At 38.1% G+C, this 21,980-nt stretch overlaps 1 protein-coding gene across 2 annotated transcripts in view; it reads right to left on the reverse strand.

Annotated features, from left to right (window-relative positions):
- The window catches only part of LOC114049849 (HEAT repeat-containing protein 1-like), a 58,097-nt gene extending 49,970 nt beyond the window's left edge, over positions 1–8,127 (reverse strand). For both annotated transcript variants that reach the window (XM_027871279.1, XM_027871278.1), the window contains exons 1-4: positions 8,047–8,127; positions 5,789–5,940; positions 3,583–3,799; positions 1,148–1,289 (exon numbers count right to left, since the gene is read on the reverse strand). In XM_027871279.1, the coding sequence (XP_027727080.1) occupies positions 1,148–1,289; positions 3,583–3,799; positions 5,789–5,930 (501 nt within the window). In that variant the 5' untranslated portion in view covers positions 5,931–5,940; positions 8,047–8,127. The remainder of the gene's footprint in view (positions 1–1,147; positions 1,290–3,582; positions 3,800–5,788; positions 5,941–8,046) is intronic.
- Between the last annotated feature and the right edge of the window lie 13,853 nt (positions 8,128–21,980).

Here is a 21,980-nt window from a genome sequence, read left to right on the forward strand (position 1 = left end):
TTTGAAATCTAATTAGGAAGAATAACATATGAAACAAACAAAAATAAAAAAAGCACTAAGCTAAGTATTACAGGTTATAGGAATTTTGAGATCATTTAGAGATAAGAAATCAGTAAAGACTTAGAGAAGAGGTAGGACTTAAAGAATGGGTAAGATTTGGACAGGCAGAGAATTCTGAATACAGAAACAACATAAAGGAAAACATGAAGGTGAGAATGTATGATGTGTCTATGGTACAGCAAGGAAACCTTCTGCTGTAATGGGGTATGCACATTGTGAAGTCGTGAGAAATAAGGCTGGATGTGTAAGATGGTGGGAGGCAGAGTTCAGATATGATGGACCATGAAATAGGGAGGTAACAAATGGATTAAAACAGGGTAAGGATGGGGAGAGGCATAGGGAATGCAGTCAAACCAACACTGCAGTCTGAGGAGAAGCAATTTTGGGAGAAGAAACAGGCTGCAGATTTGTCCTCCCTTCTTTCCTCAAATGCTATTTCTATCACCCCTGTCCTACTGCCTCTGACCCTGACCCTAAAGCCCACTCCACAGCAGTGAAGGCAAGAAGCCATAAAGAGGCATGTGTAAATTATAGACTGTCTCTACGATACTTGCTCCATTTTTTCCACTTTTTTGAAAATCTTGATTTCCCCTAGTCTTAGAAGGTAGTTCTTTTTCTATCTTCTTTGATAATTTAGTGTTCTAAAAAGACGTACAATCAATTTTCTAATTTTGGTCTGCCATAATCACTGCAAATTGAGAGATATTAAACATTTACTTCTGCATACAGCTTGTCCTTTTAAGACTACGTAATAGGAATCTCACCATTAAACTGCATATTCTTCTAATTTTTGTGTAAGTTCCTAGTTAAAAATTGAGGTAATAAGCAAGATTTCCTAACACTGTGCCATATGTGCTCCTCTCCCAAAATTCTTTTTATATGGAATGAACTTGATTAAAAAATTTTGCCAACTGGAATATTTTCCTTTCATTGGTACTTATGATAAATAATGGAGTACACAGATTTTAAATACAAGTCAAATGAACTAAATATATTTTCAAATGAATTTTCCTTTTATCAAGACTTTTAATCATGGCAACTATAATTAGATGCACATACCCTGACAAGTGTCATTTAATAACCATACCTTAACAGGTTCCAACCAATTCCACTTATGAGTTGGATTACTAATCTTTAGCAGCTGTATAACACGAACAAATATTTTTGTCTCATGATATGGAAGAACACAACCAATGAGGCTATCTTGATTGTAAAGATGGATATGAAATCTAAGAAGAAGATAAACAGTCAAACTTATAAAATACATTATCAATATATTTTCCCCCAATAAATAATTTAAAATGCCAGTTTCTAAACTTAGGTGTTCTCAATTCTAGAAAAATATGTCATACACAAATACAGGGCAAGTTAAAAAACACATCAATAGACATTTATGTTTTGTCAACAGGCAATCACAATACGAAACTTATACGAAAACCAGTTTTATTACAAGAGAAATGAACATGTATGTGGAACCCCAAGAATTCCCAGCCCTTACAGAAGTTTGCATATTTGTTATAGTGCAACAAAAAGAGAAAACAAGAAGGAGTGTGGCATGGGACGGAAAAGGTGTAGTAAAGGTGGGAAAAGGACAAAACCCCTCCCAAAGAAGAGGAGCAAGCTGACAGCAAAAGCCCTATTCTTTTCCCTTGGGAATGTCTAAGGAGGGTCCATCCACTTAATTGCAAAGGACCCCAGAGCGTTTTTTGCAGCCTGGCACAGACTGCTGGTGCCTGTCCTGCCTCTCAAAGAATCCAGCCTGGGATGCAAACAACAAATTATGTTAGCTGCAGGGTGGGATGGATGTGTAAGCTCTTTGTAGCCATAACTTGCTAAGAGAAGATGAACTTACTATTTTTTCCACAACAACAAAAAAGGTTCCTGTATTTCTAAAATTCTATGCTTTAATGGAAGCAATTTCCATGTCCATGGCAGACATTTATCAATATATAGTATTTGCATTACACTATATATTACATATAGGCAATCTCCACCTAATGTCATTATTCTATTGGGGGGCGGGAATGGGCAAATGGAATTACATAATTAATAATTATGGAATTAGTTCTATTGGAACAATGTCAAAAAGAAACAGTCCAAAAATGTTATGGTGAAGTTTTCAGACCTTACAGTAGAATTGGGTATCTAATGTACTGACATTAATGTGAAAGACCCTGGTTAAGGTACTGTTATTCAGCGCATGCCTGTGTATATATACACACAGAGGTGATTTTTTAAAATGTGAAATAAATGTTGAGAATAGACCCAGAATTCTAACATTGTTGGTAGGCTCTATCCATTACATCAGATCTGTTCCCTCAATTAAATACTGTAATAAATGAAAAAATCATTAATCCTACAGGACTGGCTGAATTAAAAAAGTAAATGTCTGAAACACAATTAGGAATATACTCATTAGTATAACTGGTCTATTCACTCTTTAAGAAAAAGGTAGATTTGGTTTCCTTTACAAGGAGAGGGGTAGTATTAGAAGTTTACTTCTAAGTCCTTTAACTTTATATCCACATATGGAAGAAAACTTGAGAAATTAAGAGACCCAGTCTTTCAAACTCATAAAAATTGATTTGTTTTGGAAAAAGAGAAATCACCTGACTTTTCAATACCGCAATATCAAAGATTTTTTGAACTAGAAAGAACTTTAAAGATTGTCTAGACTACAGGTTCTTAATCTGGGATCCATTAACATTATTTTTTAAAAAATATTTTGACAGCTATATTTTAACAGAATTGATTTTCTTTTTAATCTCTTGTATTTTATTAAAAACATTCGGAGGAGGCCACAAGCTTTACTAGAAGCGCCAAATAGCTATGAGGTAAAAAAAAAACATTTAAGATTTTCAGGTCTAGATTGATCCCCTCACTTTACAGATGAGGACACAGGTTACACAAAAAAAGGCAGTCAGCACTCCCTTTACTGCACCAAACTTTCTCTGATTTATACGAGCATCTCCTACCCATGTATCAGATATATTGAGAGGATTTATGAAAATGCACCAATCACACAAACTAGTAGCCCAAATAATCCTACTAGATTACTGACATTTATCACTAACCCACTAGTATATGAGTTCAGCAGACAAAAGATGGGGAAAGGAATAGTGCATGTGGAAGTATGTGCCCTTGACTCTTCCCTAACAATTCAAGAAACTGGGGCAGTCAACACAGAAAAGGATGTTTGAATATATCTTGTCTCAGGTATATAGTTACATTCTCAAACGTAAGGTAGAGTGGCCTCATTTAAATAAAGATATTTTAAGCCATTTATCACAGGTTCCTAGTACCTATTTTTGTAAATACAAAAAAAAAAGTCATTTTAATGTTGGAATACAATACTTGCTCAGTATACAGGCAATGCAATATAACAATAAAAAATCTACTAACACACTTAATTCTTTTACCTTTAAATTAACTACACAAATGAGTACTTTGAACCATTTTAGTGACTTTTTAAAATGCTTAGAATTTTAAGTCTATTAGTATGAATACAGTTTAACTGATTACCTGTGAATCAACCATTCCAGGCACTTCTGTGCTGGCTTAAGCATGAAATAAGGAGACAAACGTATAAGAAATAAAGAAATATTTTCATCCAGCTGTTTGTTCACTGCCTTAGTCTGAACGCTCCTCTCTAAGTTTTTTGCCAACTGGCTGAACAAAGGAGACTCAAACTTCTGAAATGAAGGATCAATCCCAATAAGCTCTTCAAGGCCAGTACATCCTAAGAAAAAAGTGGAGAGTGGTTTTGTATAAAAATTAAGATGATAAATCTTTATTGCCAAGACCTAGAAATATTAGAATGAAATGTCATCACTATTTATTCTTAATTCAGATATATAATAAAATTTTAAAACACATGCATTTACTACTTAAAACACCCCAGTGACATAATGATGTCTAGAGGTTTGGGCAAAGGTACAGAGTTATGAACTCTCCCAATTCTGACCCTACCAGCAATTTGCTGCATGATTTAAAAACCATCTGGCTACATTTTCAAATGAAGAAAATATTTATCAACCATTAAGGTGTAACAAGCATTTGAAAATCCTTAAAAGAATAAAGAGCATTGACTTTCAAGTGAGAGGATCTGAATCCAAAGGCAAGTAGCTTTAGCTCTTTGGGTTTCAAGTTCCTTTTCTGTAAAATAAGTGGGGAAGATTAGATGATGTCTAAGTTCTCTTCCAGCTATAAATACTATAAAATTATTACTGTTAACTATAGTATTAATGCCGGGGATTCTTGTTAAGAGTTAAACATTAAGGGCTGCAAACTACTTGACATAGAATTTATTTCCATCTAAAACATTAAGACACAAATACATTTCTGATCCAACCTTTTATCCCATTACTTCCTTCCAGTCCAGTTAGATTTGGCTAATATTATTACTATATGCCATTCTCAGTCTTACTCCATGAAAACTTTTCTTAGTTCAAAATAATATTGAAAGAGTCTTACAGATGGAAAGAACATCAGAAGTCCAACTTATAACTGAACAGAAATCTCTTCTACAACAACCCCACAAGTGGTTTCCATCCCCTGATAGAGAAACCTCCCCTCCCACCAGTCAAATCCCATGACAGAGAACCCACTACCTTCTGAAGCAGGCCATCCTGCTTTTGAACGGTTCTAAGTGTTAGAAAGCTTTCCCTTACATGGAGTCAAATCTACCTATGCCAAGCACCCATTCATCGCTGCTAGTTCTGTTCGCTGGGGTCAAATAAAACAAATCTAAACCCTCTACCACACAATAGCCCTTCAAGTATGTGAAGATAGCCACACTCCCTCCAAAATACCCTCTTTTCTAAGGGAATATCTGTCTCATTTCCTCACCAGCTAGGCTGATGTCCTCTGAGCACACTCTAGGTTGTTGTCAATGCCTTTCCTAATTTGTGGTACCAGAAAGTCTACGGATTTCTATAGTACTTGCAGTCTGCAGTAAAGAATCCACAGTGGGTTATAAGTCTTATCTTCTGTCGGAGAAACTCCTTTCACAAAGAGCCTAAAACTCCTACTTTATAGTGCTTGACCTAAAAGAGACTTCATAGGCCATCCAGTCTAACTCCTTCATTTTATAAATGAGGAAACTGAGGTCCAACAGGAATAGATGACTTGCCTAAGGTCACTAAAGTTATTTAGAGGTGGGAATTCAAATCCAAGCATTCCAATTCTAAAGCCAGAGGCTCTTTACATGTCACACTGACACCTATTTTTGTAACCCTCACACTGTAAAGTAAAAGTATCAAACTTATGGCCTTCCTAGAATGCAGCCAAATTAAAACCAGATGAAAATGTTATTGGAAAACACTTAATGAAATAAATTAAAAATACAATACAATGTGGATAATGTTAATTTGTAGTTTTCTAAGTCAATATGTGGCCCATAGGACATAAATAGATTTGTTTCTATTTAAGCTTGATACCATTGGTGCATATGACACAACCAGGGTCACAGCAATATTAATTAAAATTAATTAAAATATTAATTGATATTTTAAAAGCCCACAAAGCTTGTGGCAAAGAGCTAGTTTAATGCACCAAGTTTTGGTTCTCAATCCTCTAATTCAGATGCCACATTAGACAACTTCTTAAAGCAGCATATAGCATAGAAGAGAATGTTAAGTACACCAGTTCAAAAGAAAGGCTTTTGAACTATGTACCAATGCAGAAAATAAACATTAAAAATCTTTTTTTAAAAATGTGATGTGCTTACCTATAGCAAAGATGGTATCTCTGTCAATGCTGGCTGCTTCCTTACAATCAAACAGCAAGGATGCAACCTCATGCCTAGCCAGGAGACTAGGATCATTCTGAGGTAGAGCAAGACGTTGCAGTTGCTGCGATAAAGATGTCATCTTTTACAACCTTAAAAAAAAAAAGGACAGCAATGATAATGAGCGATCGTAGGAACTTATAAAGTAGATATGAAGATCATAAGCAAACACTACTCCCGTATAAGTTTTCTGCGTGGAACATCAGACCATTCAACCAATCAATCAACAAGCATTTATTAACCATCTACTTTGTGCTAAGTGCTGGAGACAGAGACAAAACTGAAACTTCTGACCTTTGAGCTCACATTCTAATAGGTGAGGTGGGGTGTGTGTGTGTGTGTATTTTTATATACACACAATATATATAAAAAAGTACAAAGTAATATGGAGGGAAGAGGCACTAGAAACTGGGGAACTCAGAAAAGAGCTCATGTAGAGACCATAATTAGAGATTCTAAAGTAAAGAGGTGAAAAGAATATACTTCAGGCAGAGATATACTTGTGCAACACAGAGGTGGAAAATGCAACGTCAGGTGTGGGTAACAAGAAGTTTGGCTAGGCTGAGAAGTGTGTGAAGGGTGGCAATGTGTGATGATCCTGGAAAAGAAGGCAAAAATCAGATTGAAAAAGATTTAAATGTCAAAGAGAATGAGTTTTTATTTTATTCTAGAGTCTAGACTTTTATTTTATTATAGGAGCCACTGGATTATATTGAGTATAGAAGTGACATGTTCAGACCCGAATGCTCAGGGTTCAACTTGTCATCTGAGAGGAGGACGCTCTGGAAAGGGAGAAGTTGGAGCAAATAAGACAAATTAGGTGACTACTAGAATACTACAGGTAATAAGTGATGAGGGCCTGAACTAGAAGAATAGAAAGACCTGACAAATGATTGGCTATCTGGGGTGAGAAGAGCGAAGGATGACTGAGGTTTCACTGGTGGTACCTTTGACAAAAGTAAGGAAGTCAGGCAGAGTGGTAGGTTTGGGCAGAAAGAAGAGTTATGTTTTGAACTTGATGAATTCAAGAAGCTTGTGGGATATTAACTGGAAATGCCCAATGGGCTGAAGAAGACTAGGGCTAGAGATAAGATATACAGAGAAAGAAAGAAATATAGAGAGGGGGATATTTATACATGGGAGTTAGCTGCATAGAGGTACCAAATAAGTGTTGACAGTTCACCCCCAATTGAATGGAGAGAGAGAAGGGTCCAGAACAGACCCTTGGGGTACACCCAGTTAGGAAGGAGATCAATGGATGGAAAGGGGATTATAATCCAGCAAAGAAGACTGAAAAAAAGGTCAGACAGGTAAGAGAACACAAAATAGCAGCATCAGGAAAACTCAGAAAGGAGAGCTCCAGAAGAGGTCAAGACGGTCTGAGTTTTGAGCAGAAACAGTGTAAAGCACGTGTTCACCTGGTAACTTTGAATCGCACTTCTAGAAATCAGAATGCTAAACGTCGAGAAGGGAATTTTGTAAAGAATTTAGACTGATTTATCCGAAGGAATTCGACTGTGAAAGAAGAGAGATGTGTGACAATAGCTTTAAGAGAAGAAAGAGGATTGAGGGAGGGTATTTTGATTTTAAGGAAGAAGGAGCCCTGGTTTGTAGACAGAGATTAAGCAGTAGATACCAAGATTAAAGATTTGGGGAGGTGGGTGCCCTATGGGAACAATCTGCCCAAGAATGCAGGGGTGGAAAGGTATCCAGGACACAAGTACGGAAGGGACTGGCCGTGGTGGGAAGAGCAGCTTCTTAACTGGAGACTGGAGAAAAGGAGGAAAAAATGGGGGTTGATATCCGGGCGGTTTGAGAAAATGCTAGCGAACAGCCTATTTTGCCCGGGTTTGGGAGAGGCGGCCGAAGCCCGCCCGGCCCAGGCAGCCGCTACAGTGACAGACACGTGGGAGAAGACACACCCCTCCTGGGGCTCACCAGCACCGAGGCGGCCGGGCCTGGGCCGGCCGGGGCTTAGAGCGTCTGGACGAGCAGACCCGCCCCGGGCTGTTGGCCCTGCAACACGCCGGCTGGGGCTGCGGCTGCCTCCAACCCCCCAAGCCCAGGGAACCCCAGCTCCCCGCTCCCCTTCGGCCGTGAAGTGGCGCCGGCACCAGCGTGGCCGGGACTACGTGCACCCGCTCCCCGCTCCCTGCTCCCCGCTCCGCTCCCTGCCTAGTCCCGCGCAGCTCCCTCACCGGCTCCGTGCGCTTCTACGACGTGGTCCAACTACTCTTAGGCAAGGTTCCCCCACATGGGAACTGGAAGCTGGAACTCTGACCCGGAAGCAAAAGTCGGTGCGCAAGAGCACGTCCAGGTTCGCTCTCGCGAGACAACCCTCCGCAGTGGCGAATGTCTCGTTCCTTGCTGAGTCGCCCCGCCCCCTCAATCCTCCGAAGGCGGAGCTAGAAGTCCACGTGACTCATTGTTCCCGCCTTTCCTCCCCCCCTCAAGTTTGAGGCTCCAATACCTTGTACTAGCTGTGGAATTGAATTAGTCGAACTTTCCTCTAGCTCCCCTTTTACCTGAAGGTGCTTCCACTTTAACGGTAGAAGCAACATGAAAACACTAGCTCTGTGACCCTGGGCAAGTCACTTAATCCTGTTTGCCTCAGTTTCCTCATTTGTAAAATGAGCTGGAGAAGAAAGTGGCAAACCACTCCAGTATCTTTGCCAAGAAAACCCCACATGGGGTCATGAAGAGCAACTGAAACGATTGAACACAACAAGAATAACAAAAACACAACAAGAACAACAAAAACACAACAAAAACATAACCATGAAAACAACTATAGGCATACAAAAAAATATACAAGGTAGATTGGAGGTATTTTCAGAGGAAAGACACTAGTATTGAGGGGTCAGGGAAAGGTCTCAGGGGGACTCAAAAAAGTAGAATTAGGGCTAGGACTTGAAAGAAACCAGGAAAGTCAGAAGGCAAAGATGTTGAGGAGGGAGAACATTCTAGGCATGAGAAAGACATGAAGTGCAGAGATGGAGTGTCTTGTGGTAAGGAACAACAGAATAGGCCCTTTTTACTCTATGGTAGAGTACATGGAGGTGAGTAAAGTGTAAGCAGCCTGGAGAGATAAGGAGTCGTGTTGAGAAAGGTTTCAAAAGACAGAATATTTTCTATTTTATCCTGGAAGTAATATGGAGTTACTAGGGTTTATTGAAGGGAGTACATATATGTGACATAATCAGACCTACACTTTAGGAATATCACTTGGCAGTTGAGGGGAGAATGAGGTGAGACTTGAGGCTGGGAGACAAATAAGAAGGCACATTATAGTAGTCCGCGTGTAAGGTGATGAGGGCCGGTACCAGGGTGGTAGCACTGTCTGAGGAGTGAAGGGAGCCTATGTGAGAGATATTGCAAAGCTTGAAAGGTAAGACTTTGGCAACTGATTGGATATGAGAAATATTGAGTAGTCAAGAATGATGTCTAGCTTGTGAGCCTGGATAACAGAAAGGTTGGTAGTACCCATGATGATAATAGGAAAATTAGGAAGAGGGGAGGGTTTGGTAGGAAAGATAATGAGTTTAATTTTGGACATGTTGAATTTCAGATGTTTATAAGACATCCATTTTGAGATGTTCACTAGGGAGAAAGGAAAGATCTTTGTATTCTCAGTATCTAGCACAATGCCTAGCACATAGAAGGTGCTTAATTGATTAATTGAAGAGCTTATAAGATCTTGAGCCTCAATTTGGAGCTCTTGGTTATGTCCCCCTATGGAAGGTATCAACTTTCCTATTGATTTCACTGATGGAGACTGTCTTTAAAATGAATTGGTTGGTTCAGACTCCTTTGAGATAGATGTTGTGAAAGGAACCATCTCTTTGTACTGGTACTAATTTTGTTGGTTCCAAGTATTATGACATGGGCTATGTGAAAGAGATCATTCATTTATGCTTACCTGTAAAAAGATATTCAACCAGACCACCTTTTAACCTTTTGCCTTTCTTTTATAGAATAGGAAAATGTTTTTTGTTGAGGCAATCAGGGTTAAGTGACTTGCCCAGGGTAACACAGCTAGTAAGTATCAAATGTCTGAGCCCACATTTGAACTCAGGTCCTCCTGACTCTTAAGCCAGAGCTCTATCCACTGTGCCACCTAGCCGCCCTAAGGAAAATCTTTTGAAGCCATTGAGAGTGCAATAGAACTCAGTTCTAAGTGGGGGGAATGAGGGAATTGTTGCTAAAGAGCCATTGCTGGTTGCCTTAGGGGAAGGTACTTAATAGGGCACAAGGTTGGGACAAAAATAATCTTCCCACATGGCTAAAGAAGAGAATTCCTGGAATAGCCTTTCAACTATGGTGCAGCCATGGAGAGGGAAACCACATAGTTTGAACAGTAAGAGTTACTAACCACAACTTTGTGGAGAAATGTCAATCACTTAATTTCAACCTCCTAGGTAGAGGAGTGAGGAATATCTGGCAAAGTTGATCCTAAACCCTAGCCAACAGAAGGGGGATTTCTTTTTTCAAATATTCATTTCTATTTCTATTATTATATATTTTATCTTTATTATAGATTCATTATATCAAATCATATTTATAGGTTTATTGTTATTAACATGGTTATATATTTATATTATATAATTTATTTTTATTTCATTATTTCACTTTTTTAAATGTTTTGAACATTTACTTTATTTTTTCAACTAACAAGCATTTAAAAAAATTAATTTGTTCCTCCTACTATTGAGCAAATTAAAAAAACAAAACAAAATAAAACCCTATACATAGTTGCATAGTCTGACACAGTGATTTTCAATCTTTTTGGTCTCAGGACCCCCCAAAATTTACACTCTTCAAAATTAAGTTTTCTATTGAGATTTACCATATCAGAAATTAAAATTTTTAATATCATTATGAAAATAGTTTTTACCTCATGGGCCCCCCGAAAGGGTTTCCAGTACTCCTAGGGGTCCTTAGTTCACACTTTGAGAATTGTTGTTCAGGCAAAACAAATTACCACATTAGCCATGCCTGAAAACATATGTTCATCATCTCTCAGAAGCTGAGTGTCATATTTAATCTTCATTCTCTTGGAATCCTGGTTTATCATTGTGTTGATCAGAGTTCTAAAATCCTTCAAAGTTCTTTTTTTTCTATAATGTTATCCTTGTATAAAATGTTCTGTTCACTCAACTCTGCATCAGTTCATAAAGGTCTTCCCAGTTTTCTCTGAAATTGTCTATTTCATCATTTCTTATGGCACAATAATGTTCTATTATATGCATATACCACAATTTGTTTAGCCATTCCCTAAGAGTAACACACCCTCCTAGTTTCCCATTGTGGGCTATAATAAACAGAGTTGCTGTAAATATTTTTGTACATATAGATCCTCTGCTTCTTTCTTTGATATCTTTGCAGTAGAATCCTACTAGCTATAGCCGAGTCCAAGGGTATGCATAGTTTGGTGACTCTCTGGGTAGAGTTCCAAATTGCTATTCCGAATGGCCAGACCAATTCACAGCCCCACCAACAGTGCACTAATTTACCTATTTTCCCAAAACAAGGAGGGATCATCTAGACTTTTATTTTTGAGAAAAGGGAAATTTCTTAGGGAGCAACTAGCTTTAGTGGTTGTTTTTGGGGCAACCCCAAATTTGAGAGTTTGGGGATTGGGCCATCTATGAAGAGAAAGGGTATTATCTGGGCAGTGACTTTTTGATAAGAGGAGATCATACCGATGGTCCCTGCCAAGAGGAGTAGCAGCAAAAGTCTAAAGCCACAATTGGTGGAAGCAAGATCCTGGACTTTGTATTCTGCCATTTCTCTGTGTTACCCAGATGAGCTAGATCTGATGGGAAGGGGTGCTGTCTTTCTAGCAGCCCTGAGTGTGTTTCTCTTCTGAGAGGAATCTAAACTACAGAGTGGTACTATGATTCTGGAGAACTGTGGGATCCTGTAGAAAGGGGGACCCAATAGAAAGGAAGAATTGTACTGTTTATGGAATCCTGTGAATCAATTGTACATTTTTATGGGGTTTTTTTTTAGATGGAATAAAGATTTCTTATACCTGATAGTTGCATTATCACCTTGAGAGATGTAATAGATAGAGTGCTGGCCTCAGAGTATGAAAAATTTGGGTTCAAATCATAACTTACATACATTTTCAATATGTGACTGTAGGCAGTCACTCGGTCTCTCTCTGTTTCCTCATTTGTAAGATGGGATTGACAATAACACCTATTTCACGAGATTGCCATAAAGATAAAAATGAAATAACATATGCAAACATTTTGCAAACAGTAAAGAGCTATATAAATATGAACTATGGGATCTGGGGAATTCTTCTCCATACGTGGAGACCTAGACATGAACTACTTTCAAAGATTTTTGCAGGTCTAACTCTGGGTATAATGAGGGCATAATGAGTCAAAGGGATCATTATTTTAGGGATAACCCTCAAGATTGGATCCAGTACAGGTAAACCCAGATCTAGATTACAAGGCTACTGTTATATGACCTCTATAGGAAAATACCAACAAAAAGGGCTCAGACAAGATCTGTTGGATGAAAACTACTTTACTAACCTAAAAGCTCATCAAAATAATAGGAAACAACCTTGATCAATCCCCTCCCTACAAACGTACTGATTTATTAGATTGATAGACTATCCTTCCAACTGCCTATCATAGTCTACACCATAGTTAATTTTTATCTATTCGATTTTTCCATTACAAATTCTGAGGTTGATCCCTTTGGAATAATAATTGACTTTACGCATGTTTTTATTGTCTTTTGAGTCACTTGCAATTTTGGTTACATGATTTACAGTTATATAGCATCACTGAAAGAATATTGGTTTCAAAGATATAGATTTTTGCTACAGCAAGCAGCAATGTAATACAATTAAATTAAGGGCATCATTTGAAATAAGAGCTCTCTGTGCAAGTTAGAGAAATTTTAATTAGAAAGAAAAGATCAGTTTCTTCTATCCATTTCACTTTCAACATTGGCCAGCAAATGCTTCTCTAGATAGATGATTACATGGTAACCCAGCATCCATACTAGTGAGGGGAAAAGAACATTCCTACAAAAGACTTATGAGTCCAAATGAGAATTATTAGAAGCCAGCTAAGGATAGGAAAGGAATGATAGGATCCTCAAAATCTGCTACCAGATGTGATGGTGTGGCAATGTTTTCTAAAGAGTGCTTCTGAGCTTTCCTTCTTTTGTACAGGAAGTTTTGTCTCTGATGTGTGTTGGAGATATTTCATCCTTTGGGGGAGTTTCCAAGAAGGTGATTGGTGGAGAGTGAAGTATTAGTTATTACCTCTGTTTTCAGGATTTTTGAGTGTAGTAATTGGTCATCCTTATTGTTTCATTTCAGTTGTGTCCTACTCTTCGTGACCCCATTTGGGGTTTTCTTGGCAAAGATACTGGAATGGTTTGCCATTTCCTTCCTCCAGCTCATTTTACAGATGAAGAACTGAGGCAAACAGGGTTAAATGACTTGCTCAGGGTCACATGGCTAGTAAGTGTCTGAGAACAGATTTGAACTCAGGAAGATGAATCTTCCTGACTCCAGACCTGGCACTCTATCCAGTATGCCACCTAGCTGCCCTAGTAATTGGTTAAGGGATATGAAAATATGGAGCTGGAATGTTTTATTTACTCAAGGTTGGCTAACAAAGAAGAGATGTGGAGGACCTGGTCTATGATTCCAGGTGTGATGGGCAATTTGGGGCCAGACAAAGGTTTGTCTATCAAGTTATAAATGGTGAAAAAGGAGACTTTCTCTGCTGGTATCATGGGTGAAAGCAAAAGAAAACAATTAGCAGTTAAAACTACATAGATACATAAGATAGCAGGCAATTTTTAAATTATTTAGCCAGTACTAGGAGGATGGCATTGGGTTGGGTGGAATAAACACAATTACCCAGAGATCCTAGCAAAAGGAGAAAGGCTTTAATGGTAAATACTATTTTGTAGAAACATGCACTTTCTTACATTTATTCTAGTAAGCAATACCAATTAATTCCTGCTCCCCAGGGAAGAAGGATGGCACTTATAGCTACAAAATTCTAAGAAGCACACATATCCTTATATACAACATAAGAAAAGGTCATAGAAAATACAAACCAGACACTGTAAAATGAATCAAGGCAGTCATAATTTAACAAACCCCACAACATATCATAATCTGGGTAATATGTGTTTTTCAATCACTTTATTTTTCCAGTACAGATGGTCATATTCATCTTTTTCAAATTATTATAGATTTTGCTGAGAAGGCTTGGTAGTGTTCCAGGGCTCAATGCAATTCATAGCAGATCATCTGTGAATAGCTGAATTCACAGAAACCAAAGATAGGGAATCATTCTTACTTTTGGAGTCTGCACAGGATACTGTTTATGACACAGGCAAATACCTTAAGCAAGCAATCATTTTCCTGTTCCATATCTCTTAATCTTGACCTTAATACTCATCAGGTTTTAAAGTAAAGTTATCTTCATATCATATCTGCCATAGAATCTTGTATAGTTTCAATGAATGTGTGAGGGACACTTATTTGGAGACAATCTCAAAGCTGCATTTTGCTCTATGCTTTAGAAAAATTCAATTACTTTTAATCATCAATAAGCAAAGGACACAATAAAAATTTGTACTAGGCACACCTCTCAGTAAGATGTGTAACTATAAAGATGCATTTGGTCTGCTATAAAAAATTGACTGAAAAATGTTCCAGTATCGTTTCATCAAAGGTAACGTCTATGTGTTTATAGACCCGTTTCATAAAGAGTTTATGTTATAAGATGTCAAGGATCTACAATTTTATTAATATGGATCCTCCCTCCTCCAAGGCAGATCACAACACCTATATAACTTAGTAGATGGGCTCCATGAGTTGCTATGGTCAAAAAGTATATCTCCCTGAAATTAATCTATCTAAATTTAGCCAAGCTGGCCCTCTCCAAATTTAGTAAATATGGCCCTCTCCAAACTTAGCCAGACTGACCCTCTTCAAATTTAGCTAGGCTGGCTGTCAGATAGCAGACATACCTCAATTGCCAGGCCTAACTCACAACCTTTCCAATTTCTAGGACCTGGCAGAATTTGCCTTTCTCTTGCATTGACTTTGACAGCCCAATATCACCTTCAAGCCAAGTGTGTACAGATGAAGAATTAGGCACGTGGCTTTATAGTTGTTGATGCTTTCATAGTTGCCATTCCCCCTCCTTTTTTGGGAGTGGGTGGGTATAAAAATATAATTTTTTTCTATTCTTTTGAAAACTTCCCATCTTTGACCGCTAGGTGGCGCAGTGGATAGCATGCTGGGCCTGGAAACAGGAAGACCTCAGTTCAAATATAGCTTCACACACATATTGGCTACATGATGGTGGGCAAGTCACTTAACCTCTGTTAGCCCCAGTTTCCTCATCTGTAAAATGAGGATGATAATAGCACTTACCTTGCAGGATTGTTGTGAGGATCAAATGAGATAATATTTGTAAAGTGCTTAGCACAGTGCCTGGCATAGAGTAGGTACTATATTCCCTATCTTGCCTTTCCCCTCCCTCTTTGAGATATACTGAGGATTGATGCCCGAGTACCTTAGGTGTACTCTCTCCAACATTGACTTCCGTATGTGTTATTCGGGTCCTGACACTCTTTCTATTTACTTCATTTTTTGTATTACCACTGCTCATATAGTGTATCTCATCCTGAGGTAGAAATACAAAAATGTAGTACTTCCGTTATCTTCACCAGTGAGTAAAGATCACTACAAAAACCCTGGCAGATCAGTTCTATTTTGCATCCTTTGTTGCCCTCTAACATATACAAATGGTGCCAGTCCCATTATGTGGTAGAAAGTACATTCAATTTGGAGTCAGAAAACCTGGGTTCAAATCCTAGCTCTGCCCCATATGACCGTATGTGAACTTGGCCAAGTCACAATAATAATAACTGACATTTTATAGAATTTTAAGGCTTACAAAGTATTTTATTTGTGTGTCTATGCTTGTGTATATATTAAAATTAGTTGTTGCCTTGACATGTTTTGGCACATGGTTTTGGTAAAAAAAAAATTAAATAAACACTTTGAAAATCATCAGGAAAATTTGTATCTATTCTGTCAATATCCTTTCAGTAGGGTCGTTCAGTGCCTCATCTTGGCATGAAAGTGAGTGTTTTGAACCATACGTATGAAATTATAAGGATTTTTATTATTCTGCCACTTCTAGAGCTAATAACCACCAGATGGCAGAAGAACCCTTCTTTGACTGCTAGTTCTTGCTTTCTTTTCAGGATGGTGAGTGATTTAGGTTTCCTAGTAATTTTATCATAAATGAGACTCGGGACCTATGAATATCTGGACTAAAACTAGAATCAGTGGAACAGATCAGAGGTTGTTGGCAAGGAAAAGATTCATGGATATTACATGCTTTCCTACACAATTTGGCCGTCATTTTATTTTATCTGTTAACCAACAGAAAAAAAAATTAAGGTATCTTCTGTAGGACAACCAAAAATTAATGTTCTTCAAGGAATTTAATAGTTACAGAAACTAATAAGACTATGGTAAATATGTCTAGGACTTAGAAGGCTCTCTAGTCTACTGTTGGAAAGTTGTTACCATAGAATGTAAAAAAAATTTTATGTTTTTGTTTATAACTGAGTCTTTGTAGTAAACTTACAACTTTGTACAATATATACCTCAGTTAAAGTCATTTACGATTGGTTTTTGGACAAAGTAATCTAACTGGCTAAGATATAAAGGGTTTGTAAGCTGTTAGGGCAGAGGGAATATCCAAGCTAATGAAATCACAGGGCCAAGAGAAAAATTCTTAGATTGTTTTCCCATATATATATTTTCATGGTGTAATGGAAAGAGTGCTGAATTTGGAGTAAGAAGATTTGGATTCAAATCTCACTTCTATGTGATTCAGGTAAGTTTTTTCACCTCTATGGGTCTGTTTCCTCATCTGTAAATTGAGGGGGCTCAACTTAATGATCTCTGAAATTCCTTCCATTCCTGAACCTATTATGATAATGATGATGTAACCTAACACTACAATCTTTTTTTTTTTCCACTGATGCCCTCAACTATTTCTCCTTAGGCATATCAGTATTTGGCTCATGTATAAGTATATCAAGAAAAGGAAAAGGGACCTCAGCTCCCATGCAAGCACTCAAGCTCACAGTATAGCAAGCTTTATTAAGATTCATCAAAAAGGGAAAGATTCACACCCAAGGTCATAATACAGTGGAAACAACTCTCCTCCACCCTCTCCCCCAGCCTGTCTCCCCAGGGACCTGTAACAGTTTTTCAGATTTATTATGAGGAAACAAGGAGTAGTGAATGGAGAGATGACCTTAGATCTAGAAAAACCTGGGTTTAAGTCTTACTTCTGATACTTGAAAAGTCACATAACCTTTCACTGCTTTATGCAATTATAAGTTTCAGAGAAGGTATTGTCCTGTATTGGTAGAGGGAATTTCCTTATCTCGGAGTTCTTTATACTAATGAAATCACAGGTTTACTCCTCCTTCCTATGCTTTCCTTGCATCAAGCCTCCCTCTCCCAAATAGGAAAAAAATACTTGTGATTGTTGGAAAGTCAAGCAAACTATTTCTTCAGTGAGTCTCACTTTTCCTAGAGACATATATTGTCCTCTAGACCAGTGGTGACAAATTCAGATAGAACTGAGGCTACCAATCTGTAAATAAGATGACTATATATTGACTTAGTTTTAAAATGTAGTATTATCTATGTTTTATTGTATTTTTATTTATTTTGTTAAATATTTCCCATTTATGTTTTAATCTGGTTCAGGTTGCACTTGGTGGGGAGGGGGAGTGTTTCAGGCCTTGTTTTTGACACCTCTGCTGCAAACTTTTAGTGTTATCCTGGAGTTGAGGTCCTCTTCCCATAAGAGGAGAGCACTTAGGGACTCAAAAATTAACCCCTGTTCCCAGATTTCACTCACGGAGTATCCGTGAAGGTCTTGGTCTAGGCTTGCTCTGTCACATTATGACTCCTTCTCTTAGACCTCCATTCTGGTTCCATTTAGTCCAAGAAATCCTATTCATGCTCCTGAGACTCACTCTATCCATGCTGCTCCCCACTACTGACTTTCTTTTCTATAGCTCCCAGCCCGGCCCAGCAAATCCTCAATGCTCCGCTGCTGCTTTTGTCTGTGGCCATTTCTGGGACCATGCTGTTGTTCTTCTGTAACCACATGGCTCCCGGGAGGGGAATGGGAGTCATACATGTGTTCAACGAGTTTTTCTTTGTTTCAGCTTTGGTTCTTTTTGTCTCTATCTAGTTGTTTCTATGGTAATGTAGCCGAGATATATGAACTGGCCATGAATTAATAAATCATTCTTAATGTCATAAGGTCAGAGATTTGGAATGTGAAGGGACTATTTAGTCCAACCTCCTGCTTCATTTTACAAATTAGTTAACTGAGGCCCAGAGCAGGTAAGTGACTTGCCAAAAATTGCACTACTAATAAGTAGCAGGTCTGGGATTAGAAATCCAAGATTCCCTTATTACAAATTCAACATTTTTTCACTCTTCAACTGACTCTATTCTTCTAAACACACACATACACACCCAATCTGTGTCATTCTTTATCTTACCACAGTCTGCCAAAGAAATGTTCTTAATGAATGGCTTTGATTTACATTTATCCTCTACTTGAAAGTCTAAGTGATCTCCTGGTGCCTTTCAGATCCTTCTTGGCCTGGCATTCAAGGACCTTGGCTTTCTGAGTCTTACTATTTACATTATCTCCCTTCATGGATCACATGTTCCTGCCCAACTTAGTTCCAAGTTGCCAGCACATGTTTCCTGATGTCTAGGTGGAAACATCTGAACCTACCCCCCCCCCCAGCCTGTGTAAGTACCCCCTGCTCCCCTGCCACAAACACACACACAGAGACACAGACACAGACACAGACACACACACACGTAGGGGAGTGTTTGGGGTCAGGCAAGTACATCTCTTTTCAAAGAGCTTGTCAAAGGATCAACACATTACTAAGGTGATGCAAAAGGAATTCAAGATGGCCTTGCCAGACTTCTCAGTTCATTCTCTTCAATAATAATTACAATTATATAATTGTGGCAAGTATTTTTGTATTGCCTTTTCATCTCTGGTTCCTAGACCTCATGGAAATCTTCTACAGATGGAACAGAATTTGTGAGACACTGCTGGAAATGAGGCCACTCTAACTCTCTTTATGACAGAGAGAGGATGATGGAAGCTACCTTGCCTCTAGTGTGTATGTCAGGACACCTCTTTTTTTACCCTCGATTTCCTTCTTTTGACCTTGTAATTTCTATTTTTGGGACAAGGGAGAGAATGAAGCATTTGATGAGTCTGAAGACCAGATGGAGAAGTGCAGATACCATGACCAGGGTCAACCAGAAGAAATAATACCATGAGAAAAGTTTCCAAGCTTGGGGCAGAGTCAGCAACAGAAGTTTAAAAAAGAAAGTTCAAGAGTTGCTGACATTGTTAGCTTTTGTGAATATTATTTAGCTGGAAAATTGTGGAGCATGGTTTCTCTTTTAGTCCATGAGTTTGAGACAAGCATAGAAGCTCATCACCATTTTCTCTGCTTTCTCTTTAGAGAAATTTTGCTGATGCTTTCTCTTAAAAAAAAAAAATCCATAATCCTGAGGTGGGAAGAGAATACCTTTCCCCCTATTCCATTTCCATGAGCTGTGGATATATGTGGTCTGGATTTCCTCAAACAGGAAAATGGGACCAAGGTTAGGAGATGATTGGTGGCAAATGTCTCCATAAAAAAGTATTTGGTCTAGTTTCTTTTTCAATGTACATAATACATTATGTGATTGCATATGTCTCTGAATCTATTAATGCATTTGGCAATTGCCTCAGAAAACGGAATATTCCAGAGGGTGGGGGCTCTAAGCTTAATGTACACAGCAGATTTAATATTTTGAGCAATATTCTATTCAGTTCCTTAGATTAAATTTGGACTTGAAGTCAGGGTTTAGCACTACCGTTGTTTGGCAATGGGAATGGTTAGCACTATATGCCCTTAAGAAAGCATTGTCTCAAGAAGAGAAAATAACGTACAAGCCCTAGACGGGTGGCTCAAGTAGTGTGCCACATAAAGAATTTAGATACTACAGCCACCTAATTAAACTCCTTTGCTGGATAACTAATAGAGTGACTTTCTATTAACAAACTGAATTTCTACAGGTTTAAGGAAGGTAATATCATTCAAACTATGAGATATGTGTATGTGTGTGTGTGTGTGTGTGTGAGAGAGAGAGAGAGAGAGGGAAAGAGAGAGTGAGAGAGAGCAAGAGAGGGATGGAGGGGGAGAGAGAGATGGTTAATGTAGAAATTTGTTTTGCCTAACCATGTATTTGTAAAGAGTTTTGTTTTTCTTGCTTTCTCAGTGGGTAGGGGAAGGAATATTGGAGGGTGGGAATTTGAAATTGAAAGTAAAAAAAAATTGAATTAAAAAAGAAATAGAGAAGTCAGTCAGTGGAATAAATTAAGTATAGATCATGGTATGACTGATGTCCTTTGATTCGTGCATAAATTGGATTTAAGTGAGGCAGAGTTGCACTAAGTTGTCGGCCTCACTCTCTCCTCCAAAGTCATCAGAGTCCAGTGGCAGGACAGAATCAAGAAGAACGGTGAACGTTCAAGATGCAGTAGATGACCTTGGTGTCTTTGATTTCTAACCAAGCTCTAAGGGTTTCACAGAGCCTGTTTTAGCTGCCTTCATGGTGTTGGAACAAATTGTTCCAACATACAGAAGCAAACAAACACATTAGCATAATGTTGGATAAAGGATAAAGATCTATGGATAAGAGAAGAGTTCATGAACATACAAAGGATAGAGAGAATCACATATCATAAAATAGATAATTTTAATTAAAATTAAAAGTTTTTTTACACAAACAAATCTAACATAATTAAAATTAGAAGAGAAATAGGTAATTGGGAAAAATCTTTGCAGTAGGTTTCTCTGATAAAGTTCTCATATTTAAGATATGTTTATAGCAGGTCTTTCCATAGTAGCCCCAAATTGGAAACTAAGGGAGTGCTCACCTATTAAGGAGTAGCTAAGCAAATTATGGTACATGAATGTAATGGAATATTATTATGCCATAAGAAATAATGAAATGGAAACTGGGAAGACTTTATGAATTGATGTTTAATAAAGTGAGTGGAACTAGAACAATTTATACAGTTACGTTATAAAGAAAAACTCTGAAAGACTTCAGAGTTTTGATCAGTGAAATGATAAACCACAAGTCCAGAACACTGAAGATGAAACACTATGCATATTTAGTATGAGGGTTTTATTTCTACTATTGTTATTCATTTGGGGAGAGGGAATGGAAGGGATTGATAAAAATGTATGTAAAAGTTAATCAATAAATTTTTCCAAAAAAAGTTATTGGCTTCTCTGTGAGTGTGTGTGTGTGTGTGTGTGTGAGAGAGAGAGAGAGAGAGAGAGAGAGAGAGAGAGAGAGAGAGAGAGAGAGATCCACAGATGTCTGGATAATTGAAGTCTCCCAATACTACTATATCTTTCCCCTAAACCACTCCTTAGCTATTTTATCCTTCTGTCCAGGTGATCTGTGGTATACTCCAATTACAAAATCATTTCTGTTTCTCCTCATTTTGGCCTTCATCCAAATACTCTCCCTCATATTTCCCCTCTCTGTTTCTTGGATTGCCTCCCATAAATTTACCTTGTTAACATCCAATGCCACTGCCCCACTCCACTCCCACTCCTTTTAACTAGCCTGTTTCTTTTAATAAAATATGCCCATTCACAGACATAGACTAAACCACCATGTTGCAGTGATATCTTTGGGCCAATTTTGTCTTCTTGCATCAGATACTCTAGTTCCTTGTAGTTATTGCCTAAACTCGGGTCATTTGTGAATAGACTTTTGAGGCCATGTGTTTTACTATGGTTCCTTTCTTAAATTTTTTCTTCTGTGAATTTCTGGGTATTTTACCTGTTAATCTTCTGGCCAGATAAGGCTTCATTACAGTTAACTAGATACTTACACAGTTCATAGAATCATGAACTTTTAGAATTGGAAGAAATCCTATGGACGGCTTTGTTTAATCCCCTTATTTTTAGAGATGAAAACTGT

Source organism: Vombatus ursinus, unplaced genomic scaffold (assembly GCF_900497805.2).
Source record: "Vombatus ursinus unplaced genomic scaffold, bare-nosed wombat genome assembly UNPS02014798.1, whole genome shotgun sequence".
NCBI classification, from domain to species: Eukaryota; Metazoa; Chordata; class Mammalia; order Diprotodontia; family Vombatidae; genus Vombatus; species Vombatus ursinus.